General features: G+C 37.2%; 1 protein-coding gene across 3 annotated transcripts in view; it reads right to left on the reverse strand.

The window, feature by feature from the left end:
- The window catches only part of SRGAP1 (SLIT-ROBO Rho GTPase activating protein 1), a 141,823-nt gene that overhangs the window by 53,718 nt on the left and 76,005 nt on the right, over window positions 1-12,100 (reverse strand). For all 3 annotated transcript variants that reach the window (XR_003530687.1, XM_027661865.1, XM_027661874.1), the window contains exon 4: window positions 6,012-6,074. Coding sequence is in view for 2 of the 3 variants with exons in the window: in XM_027661865.1 (XP_027517666.1) it covers window positions 6,012-6,074 (63 nt within the window). In the remaining variant the exon portion in view is untranslated. The remainder of the gene's footprint in view (window positions 1-6,011; window positions 6,075-12,100) is intronic.

A 12,100-nucleotide genomic window follows, 5' to 3' on the forward strand; every position in this document is an offset into this window, starting at 1 on the left:
ACATCTCGTTTTGCGTGCCAAAGTATCAGCATCATTCGAGAGAGCTCAGCAAGTAGGCTTAGGGCAGAAGATAGAACTCATCACAGGGAAGGGCACATCAGAGTACAACTTTAGGTAATTATTTTATTTAAACCAATGATTGTTATCTGGACAAATCCATCAAAAAGTCAGTAATTAGTGCTGTACTTCTGTGAACTTCAAGAGAGGAATGTGCCCATAGCAAGGCACTGGTTTTCTTTTTCTACATGCATACTTCTTCCCTAGAGAACTTCTTAACCCAACGTAAGACTGAATAGTACAAAGTTAAAAAATACTGGAATTACCGTGTGTTTCCATGTGCTTTACTTTTATAATACAACTGCAAAATTAGGAGCTTTTTAATAGTGTTTCTCAGGAAACAGGCATTCCCGGAACAGTAGCTCATGCCTGGTGCAATTACCATGTTTGAATTGTTTCAGAATTGTCTCTTCTAAGCTGTTAGTTCTTTTCAGAAGGTGGAGTCACAAAGGTTTCACTAAATTGGGTTACTCAGTACTCTACACAAGAAATAAGTAAAATCTTACGCCAATTTTACCACATCAGTGGCATCTAGCAGTTAAGTAGGCTCAGTGTCAGCTGCTGTCAGCATCCCGTTCCCTTCCAAGCCAAATTCTGATGTAGTTTTAGGAATTGTCACTGATATATTACTACCAAGAGAAAATTACTGATTTCACCTTCTCAGATCTCTGATGTGCTACAGTAAACTAAACTTTACTTTTCTACAGAGAATCCAGATTCTGTGTTATTTCAGGAAAGAAAAAGGAAAATCTGGCAGCAACTACTTTGAGAAATTAAACAGCCAAGATTTTTAAAAAGTAAGATAAAGCAGTGGAAAATGTAAGTGGCACAGCAACCCTGTCCTATTTAATATTAAATTTGCTTTGGACTGTCCCTACTTTTTCACTTTTTCTGAGACTTTTACATTTGTGTTGCTTGTGAAAAGTGTGATGCCAGTAGGATTAATTTGGAAAGCCAAGTGGGAGACATGAAGATGTATTTTTATGATGTGCATCACTTTTCTCCACCATTTTCCCCTCAGCCTTATTACTGGAACAGCTCCATATTTTTAGCAAACTTGCAACCTCCCTGACTTTTTTAGAGGACATTTATGAATATGTCCTAATCTCTAAACAAATCCAGTGGAGACCCCCCTCCAATACAAGAAAAGAGTCTGCCTACCTTCTGTTTCCTACCATTCCCAATCACTCAGATGCTATTGCTATATTCCAGTACCTGATCTGACAATGCAAGATGTTCTAGCTTTCCAGAGAAATAAAAGAAGAGTTTGACTGGGGAGCTTTCTCTGTTGCAAAGATGATCTATTGTAAAATCAATAATCCGCTGCCTCTTTAAGTCAACATGTAAGAAGATTTCTAAGTCAGTCAGTTCACAGAAAACACCAACCCAAATCTCCTGTAGCTTTCAGTTTGACCATCTTTTCTCGCTGTAACTGCCAGGAAAAACTCCGATCTGTGACTCCACACAACAAACTGGGCTCCTCTTTCCCCATCTACCCTCACTCAAAAATACACCTCACTGCAGTTTCAATAGCTTATATCTTTATGTAAAACATGGGACTAATTACTAGCCTACACTGGCTGAAAGCGTAGTAGGGAGAGGAGTAAGACAGGAGTGCAGCTGCTGGGAATTGGGAATGTTGCAGATTTGAAAATACTGACTGTCTGGTACAGCCAGGGAGAAGCCATGCATAATTAAAAAGTACTTGCCACTCATAGTTTACTGAACTTCCAAAGATACGGAATGAAGCTTAGCTATTCAATTGTTTTTAGCATGATGTTTTCAGTTATAATTTTGAAATCAGTGCATAAAATATTGAGAATTGAAAATACAGAGTGTTAAAATCCATTTTCACTAGCCACAAAACATTTAGAAAACATACAAATATGTAAAGTAACATTTAAGAAAACCTTTATATAAAAGAGATGGAAAATGAAAAACTGTGGTTTCCCTTACACAATTCTGATTATTCCAGCAAAATAAGCCTGCTTTGCTCATAGGTTCTAAGAATATCTTCTGAAGTTGTGGTTCACCTGCTTCTGTTCTTATTTTTTCAACAATCATGTACATGATGTGTAATTTTAATGAGGATGTCACAGGCCAAAGTCAACAAAAGCTAAGCTACTCCATGGAGTAAATGAAGACCTATGGTACAAATCTCCAATTTCCATGATAACTCCTAGTAGCAAAAATGGGAAAAGAAACTAATTATATAAAGTGTAAGCAAGGAGAAAGGTCTCTTATTAGTGTGCATTTTTAAAGTACAATAGGTATTTAATACTGCAAAGTTAATGTTTTTTTGACACTTCATTGTAGCTCTGAGTCTTTCTACATTAAATAAATAGTCAAAATTTCTAGTCTCTTTCTCAAAAGGCAGAGGGTCATACTTTCACAAGTGAAAAAATATCTTTGAGCAGAAAGTCTTTTTAATTGAAAATCTACATAATGCACTCTTAGTGGAAGCTGGCATGTCTCTTAAACTTCTCAGTGATTTCTTGTTTTCTTCTCTTAGAGCAGTTTCTTCTTTGCAAAGTCTACAGCACTGCTTATTGACTACTTTGATTTAAACCCCGTCAAAATCAATGGACATAGCTCCCTAACTACAGTATGTTTTAGATCTGGCCCTATGAACAGGTTAAAAAGGATTTTCTGAGGCAAAAGTGCAATGCTAGATATTCAGAGATGGGTCCCAAAGCTAGCTGTTTTTTCTGGCACTTGCTATAATACAGAAGATTAGGACACTTGATAAAACATTTTCACAGAAGAAAAGTCAGTTACTACTGATACTTGGTAGCTTACATTTGAACTTATCCTTTAAAAATATTTGGACTAAATCGGTGGCAATTCCTTTAAACATCTCATTTATTCCAGATCATTCTAGATAAACTGGTTTTGAGATATCTGGTGCTTAAGAAGTCTGCAAGTAGGTTTTTTGAGGCTTCAGATCTGACTGGCATGCTAGAGATGGGAGGCATGTTAGAGGCGGGAGGTAGAGCTTTTCATCACTTGGGTTTGAAACAAGCATTTAATTCAGCCCTTCGTCCCATAGCATTAGAGAAATCCAGGCATATAAACTCTGAATATGTGTGCCTAATGGGCACAATCTTTAACTGAGAAATTCAACAACTAACAAATAAAATGTGCAATTTCTTTACACTGACCACATACCTGTGCCTCAGAACAAGCAGCTCCTACTACTTCAGCTCTTAGTAATTTTCATTCTATTCTCATTAACACACTTTTGTGCACAACCATGTGGTTTTTAATTCTGCGAGAAGGCCATAATTTACAGACCTTTCTTCTAAGATAAGGAATGATGATAAGAAATAACCAGATTATAAAACCCTCTTCATACACATTAAAAGCTCTGCTACTTGCCCTTCACTCAAAGGCTTTAGAGGTACTTAAATCCCAATAAGGCTTCACATTTTAAGTTATACTTCATGAAGGCACCATTCCTTTCAAAAAAAACAGAGCCAAGTAGTAGGGAGAGATTTCACTATTAGTATATTACTTGCAGACTTGAAATTAATTTGCTTTTTTTTTTTTTGAACACAAAGATTTATCTCACAATAGTAAGACTGAATTCTTTTACTTTTTTCCCCTCTATAAATCGTGAGGTTAACAAGAAGATGATGTCTCTGTTTTGTAAGTGACTGAAAAATGTGCCTGCTGGAGATTAGAAGTGTACTAGTTTAGAAGTGTACTAGATTAGAAGATACTAGTTTTGGTAAGGCCACTATGATCTTGCCCTGTAAACAGTTAATGTCATACACAATTAAAAACCTGTGCATGGGATTTCCATCCGTCTAGATATTGTTCTATCTTTATGTACATGAGCAGATATAATACACAGATATGCTGATGAACATTCTAAACATGCAAGTGGTGAAACAGATGCTACTCTGTACCATATTGTCACTTTAGTATGTGGGTTGTGTCTAGCTAAAATGGGACATGCACAGCTGACCAAGTCCTTTGCAATCTATGAAAAGCCAGACAACGGAGTTAACAATATAGATCATTTAATCTGAAGCAGATTCTTGCATCTGACTAAAGGGGTCTCATCTCCCCATATTAGATCTCCAGTGACTATAACTGGAACCCAGATAGCAAGCTAAGATATTTGTATCTATACTGCAGGTGTCTGAAAATCAGGTGAAGTAAATTCCATCCCAAGAAACCATCTTGCAACAGTAGCCTGAATCAAACTGTGCACAAGTTCGGAATTTTTATTAACATCAAAAATATTCCCATTTTAAAACATCTTAAATTCTGAGGAAGGAATTAGCATTCACTGGAAGCCATAATGTAGAAGTTAATACCCGAACAAATCTGTAACCATCAGCGGGAAAATGTAGCACTAGTGTGAAGAAAAAGAGTGAAAATATTGAAGTCCAGTCCTGAAGATTTTCACTAGTGATTCAGAAAAGCATTTCAGCACGTGCCTCACTGTTTCCCTACCCTGGGAGCACAGACACTAATCCCAAGCCTCATAAGGCAACTGTTTAACTGGAACAAGATTGTATCTTCAGGGCCTATTCACTGCTGAAGTCCCACTTGTGCAATGGCTCCTTGTGCAGCTGTGTGAATTTGTCTGTGGCTATCGCTACTTTGCAGAAGCTGATCCCAGCATACTTTACTGACCACAGGCCTGAGCCAACAGGGTTTTGCAGTATTGCACCCTACAAAATCAGGGGTGGTTTCAGACAAAAAAAGCCCCGAAGAAAATCCCTCAGAAAAAAAAAAAGGTGGGGGTTTAGGTAGGCTTTAGGAATCTGTGTTCGTAACTACAACTCAAAAGAACTCAAGGCAGTAGGACAAGACTAATTTTCTTTGGATCTCTTTTTTGCCACCTAAGCTGCTTTTGAGTTCAAATGTTCTTCAACCTATCTACTGATGGGTGCAAAATCTTCCCTAAGTCAAAAGAAAAACTGTCAAGATGCACAAAAGTAATGTTTGAGCTCTGCCTGTGAAGTTCCGAAACTTCCTTAAGGTCACAAATTGTTCCTTGGTATAAATATTGTGAGTTCTCTTTATAGTCCTCCAAATCTTGAGGATGAAAAAGGAAGCAGTGTAGAGATTGTTATGCAGGGTACCGAGGAACATGTTTCAAGCTCTTCCAAAAGAGAATCTGGATGCACAACTTCCTCAAACAGCAGGAATCAACATGCTTTAATAAGAGGTGGATATCATTAGTTCCTCTTCATTCTAAAGCTATGTTTAAAAAAAAAAGGTACCTCTTGCTTTTTTTCTTTCTCAGAACGTCCCCTCAAAAAATAAATGGGGAAATAGTTATTAGGTAGACAAAACATCATTTTGTAGTAACAAGTTGTGTAGATTGGTTTCAAACAAGAAAACAGGTCCAGACCTAAGTTCTCTCAGATTTTCCTGTGGGTTAGCAGCAGCTTGCCAGAATGCTTACAGTTTTTTTTTTCTTGACCTCTCTAAATTGTACGGAATGCCTATAAACCCCTCTGTTTTTCTTTTCATTATTTACTTATCCCAGTCAAGGATGGGGGAGGGCACATAAGTAACATTTAGACAGCACAGCACTGGATCTGCAAACATCTATGATTTTTTACTGACTGTAGTCCACGAGTCAAACCAAGCAGATGGCAGCATGGACAAAAACAAGGCAGAAAAGAAAGAAGCTTTGCTCTGGTAACCTCTGAGTAGAAATGTCTCATTAATAATCAACAAAACTTAAACTGGCTTAGCAGAGTCTAGGTAGAAAAAAGGGTTGAAAGTAAAGAGTAATCCTGAAAGCGTTAGCATGGGTATTCTAAACAAGTGAGTAGTCTTCCCAAAAATATAGTTTAGACTTGTGTAAAAGACAAAAATAAACATCTCCACTGGGGGGTAACTTACTTGATAAAAGGCCACTTAAAGCTTACAGAAGTAGTTTGATATGGCATTTTTATAAGATAAGCTAAGTAAGTAATTGTACTTACTGTGTAAAGCTCATTAAGTACTTTCATTAAGTCTTCATGAAGCTGAAATGAAATCTCTTTGCTCTGTAATTAAAAAAAAAATTAGAAAAAGTCACATAAAAACTGCAGCATGCATTCGTTTCCTGATATTTGTACTCATCATTCATCCTAGACAGTGAATGCAATTCTGCTCACAAAGACCATTCTGACAGAATTACAGTGCTCTACAAAGAGTGATTCAGAGATGCAGAGGTAGACAGATAATATCTGGTCAGAAGCTAAAAGGAAACCCATAAGTAATTTGAGATGTTTTTCCCATAAAGCATCAGGAAATTAGGTGCCAACAGAAAGGGTAAAGTTCAAGATTTAATGGAAGAAACTGTGTACTGTTTTATAACTGCTATGATGCATACAAATCCTAAACCATGCAGAATGTGATATTCTAGAAGGACATCCCACCCAATTTTACATCTAGGATAGTCTTTGTTTCTCAATACATGCAACTATCTAAATATTTATGCAAGAAATAATTGTAGTTCCTCTTTGAAACAGATATCCATCTGCACAATATTCCACAGAGTGGGTTGCTGAACCAGCTTTGTTTAGCTTTTCTGGACTGTGTCTTTATTTTCATTCCGATCCAGAAAAAAAAGAGAAATACTTAGCAGTAGTTATTAACAAAGCAAATATGTCAAAATAAGAGTATTTAATTGCATTCTCATTCAAATATATTCCTTTGTTAGTTGTCCACAGCAGTTCAATCTGATGAAAATTATGGCAACTGTGCAAGAGTTGAAGACATTTGTATCACAGCCTTTGGAAAACAGTTATAGAATAGAGCTACAGGACTTGGCAAACAGCCTGGCTACATTTTTTCTGTTACACTCAGCATTGTAACATCCATGATGAAAACATCAGACCTTTTTTTCTGTGAATGAATTGATAATTAGTCTGGTTTCTAAAAACTCCAACTCCGTGATAGACAATGGCCTCAGCTATGAGAAATATTTCGCATCTGCACAGAAGCCAAAGGAAAATCCTCAGGGACAACTCATCTCCAAAGCCGCTAACACATACTTGGCCATCACTAAAACACCTGCAGGAATAATGGTTTCTGAATGAGAATTTCCAGCACAACGCCCACGCACGAGGAAGAACCACACTACACATCCCACCCACTGTGTCTTGCAGCAGGATGAAACAGACACATACAGCAGCTCAAACAGAAAATTTTGTGGGTTTTTTTCCTCCTATTTCTACTGACATATTCTAACTTTGGGCAGTATTTTAAGGCAACTGTCATATCACTTAGCAGTATTCATTCAATCCTTATATGCAAGATGATTTTTCACTGACAAGAAGCTAGGAATACAATCTAAAAAACACTTCAATGAAATTCTTGTATTCCCAAGGGCATTCGCTGTAGCAGCTAAGGCACAGTAAGGTGGCTGATCTGAAGCTGAGTTACATGGAATTACTATGAAACTTTCCTTATTGTTCATACTTTTCAAAGTCCAGTATTCTTCAAGAGGTATGCATTACTACTGAAGTGTCTAGAACAAAAGGCTTACTACTTCCATTTCTTTGCGTATATCAGATTATTTTAATCTAATATTAAGCACAAAACTTCATATAAGTAACAGCACACAGAGTGCTTGTGAAGAATTGGAAAAGGACTGCAGATTTGCAAGCTGCTGTATGGAAATGCACTAAAAGCTTTAGCAAAAATTCTGAATTGCTTTTCATTACTTTACATTGGCACCCTGCCTTTAAAAGTCAGCAGCACAGCTCTAACACAGCTTACACACCTCCTCAAAGCTCCAAGTAGAGGCCACCTGCTTTTTCTTGGATAGCTGCTTCTATAGTGCTGAGTATGAGTGGTCTGTTTTTTAAATTACTTTAGAAGAAAGAAGGGCAAAACATACAAATAGATGTTTGACATTAAGATGAAAGCATACATGTGTGGGAGGAAACTCTAGATGAACTCTAGCTTCAACCAATTTATCCCTTTCAACTGTTGGTCACAGCCATCTCGAGGCTGTGAGAAGTCAAGCCCCAAATAAGTAACAGTGATTCTAAGGCAGGATGCCTTAACCTGGTAGTGCAAAAGTCTGAGAAGGTGAGACAGAAAACACCAAACCAGTTTTCTCTTTATCCCTTGCAAATTTTGTAGTAAGTAAAGCACACAGCAGTTCACTGGAGGATGCACCCTCCTTTTCTGCTCTTAATGCAGTTACACCTTAATGCAAATAGACCCCAGATGAGTCAAGGATTTAGTGCATGATCACTATTTAGTAGGGCCCGTTTCTTCTCTTTGCTCCTTTAGAGCTTTGTCCAGCACTGAAACACAAGCGGTCCAGCCCTCAGTTTGCTCAGGATTTACTGGCCAACATGCACACACGGACTTTTCCAGGGCAACACGGTGATGGTTAATTTGAAAGTGAACAGAATAGATTACTGTAGAGAAAGAGGAAGATGCTTTAGAAAAGGACAATAGGCTTTAAAATGGGAAGCAAAAAGAGAAGGAGGGAAGTGATCAGCAAAAAGAGTAAAAATTGAAAAGAGACAGCCTAGCAATGCCATGCAAACACAGAAGAATCATCCTTTCACCAGTTCATCAGTGGACTCCAACCTACAGAGGGTGTCTGTAGTGACAGATAACATGTCAGTTGTTGCATTTTTCTGATGAAAGATTTTGTAGTCAAAAAAAATCAGGAAATTTGGTTAACCTCAGCAGTATAAAAGGGATTAATTTTCAAGAACCGATACATTTTACATTAGCATTTAAGATAAAGAAAAACTGACTTGAGAGGCAAGCGATACAGGTTTTAGTGTGTAATATATAGTGTGTTAGAGCACCAGATAAGAAGTGCATTTATTTTCAGTGGTTAATGACTCTCCTATTTCTTTTTTATGCTACCTATTCCCTGCAGTAGTTTAGCATGTCTGAATGGTGTGCTCCTCTAGGAGCCTGTACTCAGGGTAGCCAAACAACAGAACGTAAGATGCAGCACTCATTTTCCTGGCGCTGAGCTGATAACTCTAATCAGGCTATTAAAACCTGACAATCAATCACTGAGGTGCCTCTTTATTCACTATGTCCTAGAGAAATGGGTGAGCACCTATTAAACTAAAGAACAAAGAACATAAAAACGTTAGAGCACATGCAAATTCCTGCTAAAAATATTATATATGCTACTAATCTGGTTCAAGGGCATTAAAAGACAGTAGTGTATTTTTTTCCCTGATTGCAGCCATGCAACAGACAAGTAAGTGCATCTAAACCCCCCTTTCAGTATGTGCTCAACTTTCAGCACATCAGTGGTCCTACTGATGTTATTGAGATTTATATGTCTGAGAAACTTAAATTTTTATTCCACATTAATACATTTTCATTGAAGTCTGCTAGAATTTTTCCATCCATTTCAGTTAGAGCATAATTTGGCACTCAAACTTTACTCCTTTGTCTATTTTAACTAAAATTTAAGAGTCAGTTCAGTTCTTCCTGGAACTCTTTAGTGTCTGTATTTAGCACACATAATGCTAATCTCAGTTACATCATTTAGGGAAAATATTCTGTGACTATTGCTTTTAAATGAGTCTGCTACTGGTCCCTAGTCGAAGTGAGAACCCTTCTTTTGAGGAGTTTTCATAAGCTGACAATGACGGAACCAACTTGTAGCAAAATTTTGTCCCAGATTTGCCAGTTGATAGTAACAAACAGCTTTGTTTTCCTTTAAACATTCAAATGTTTAAGAAAATGAAGCAAAAAATCTCTCTGTATGCCACAATCTTTATAACATCAAATAGAGGCAGCAGGTAGTCATACTCCTTGTTAATAGGCAGATTATGGAACTAAAATATTTATTGTGCTTGGCTTCTCCAGCATCTTTAACTGCAAAGATTGGAAGATACGTTCATCTTGGCTCACTTAGATTTCTGTCCAAAGAAAATACATGTTTATAAATTATAAATATACAAATCTACTCAAGGATTTTGTGGGTATGTGTTTATACAGTTGATTATTAATGCTGGGGTAACCAGAATCACTGCACGAAATGTTCTGCATAATACTTTCCCCTTCTGCTTGACATTTTTCCTTATTACTTTATTCTTTAATTGTCCCCATGAGGCCAGTTACCCCATCTGCCTGAAGAAACACACATGCATGCAAGGTTTGAACTCTTGCTACTTTTATTTTTGTAATTTTATGTGCAGCATGAAGGCCAGGCATGAACAGCAATATGTACTGCTTTTATATGCCAGCAACTAAAACGAAGAAGAGCTTAAGTGCCTATCTGAAAGTATGAGACCTGACATAATGTCTTCACATAAATGCCACCAAATCCCTGAACTATATCCTATATTTGTCCTACATTTAGTACATTTAAACAGATGCCAGTTCCTGACCTCTGGAAAAAAAGAATGACAAATAGCTCCTAGGAGAACAAAAATAATGACTATCTACATGTCAAGTAGGCCAGACTAGACAGCAAAGCCTTGTACAATCAGGTATCTGAATACAACATATCCTGTCTCATCAGAACATGTAAGCTAGAACCAGTAGGGACCATTTCCCCAAAGGAATCCAAATGTTGAGACAGAGGTACAGATGCACACAAAAGGAAGAACCAGAATGAGGAAGAACAGAGAGTGAGACAAGGAAAAGGTACAAAGACTAAGGGGCACAGACACCCTATCACTACATTTCATAGAGACCATCATTGCGTACTGCACACACCTTTTACAGGAGTAGAGAAAGGGGTTGCTACAGACTTATGACTTGTGCTATATCCCACATAGGAGAGGGAACAAAACAATACTCTAGCGATAAGTATGGCCAGGAAATGAGGAAATTGTTTGATTTTTTCACTACTACAATTCAAGTTGGAGCCAATCTCAAGACAGAATTCAAACCACATCCCTCTAGAAAATGTTGTGGTCACTTCATGGAAAAGTTTCATTTGAGAATGAACATGCGCCACCAGCAAGATGGAAAAAGCCAGTAACAGCTAACACTGAGAAGCAGAATGTGAAGTCTCATCCTCCTGAATTTCCAGTGACAAAGAACTGAACTACACCGAAAGCAAACAGGCTAATGTAATAATGTACACCTAGTGAAGAAGATATTTCTGAGCTAGGACATAATGATTGAAAAACTATTCCAGATTCAATACCAAAAAAACCTCTACTGGTTTGCAACTCTGAGATCTCTCTACATAGACAGTACTGCAATACGTTCAAATCACTTTTCCCAGTATCTGTTCAACTTCTACAATAATCTTTCACATTACTAAGTTTAGTGATTAGTGAATATAAACTTCAACCAGTTTCCTCTTTTGAAAACATTAACATGGTACCTTTGCTATCATTTAGTAACACACCTTATGTTTTTTAACTTTTATTCTTTTTGAACTCTTTTGTATGATGCTTACTAGCATCCAGCTCTGACTAATGGATATGCATTTATAATCTGTTTTTTCTTTCTGAATATTATAACAATAATGACTGCAAATACATTATGTAGATCTCGAGCTAAGGTTACCTAGAGTGCTTGCTTAGCACATGAGGGATTTACACATTGTATGTGTTATGAAAATACATAATAGGCATGGACAAGGACAAACACGTACAGAAACAAGGTTTTAATGATCTAATAGAAGTAGTTATGTTATCAAAAGTGTATGTCCATATTTACTACTAGGAAGGAAAGGGAACACTTTTAGGAGAATTGGAGCATATGCTACCATCTTTATGTCAAAGCACTACATGGCAAACCCTTGCTTTGGCTTCAATCTGTTTCAGTCACAATGAAATACTGTTTTTACAAATAATTCATTAATACAGCATTACTATTTTGGGAGTCCTAAGTGAAAACTGTTTCCCTTCTGCATGGGTAGGCAAGTGTGCTTTTGAGAGAAGGACAGGCTTTTTTCCCTGCCTTTTGGATATTTGTGATTCAGCTCGTAAGGTCACCAGCATATACAGCAGGATCCCAGGCATTTTAGTGCTAAGGATTTGGTTTGTGAGAACAGTCATGAAGAATTTATATGTATGCTAAAACAGATTTTATGTTATGTGTGCTGAATCTTCTCCTCAAAGGCTACCTA

Source organism: Corapipo altera, unplaced genomic scaffold (genome assembly GCF_003945725.1).
Source record: "Corapipo altera isolate COAL_440 unplaced genomic scaffold, ASM394572v1 1, whole genome shotgun sequence".
Lineage (NCBI taxonomy): Eukaryota > Metazoa > Chordata > Aves > Passeriformes > Pipridae > Corapipo > Corapipo altera.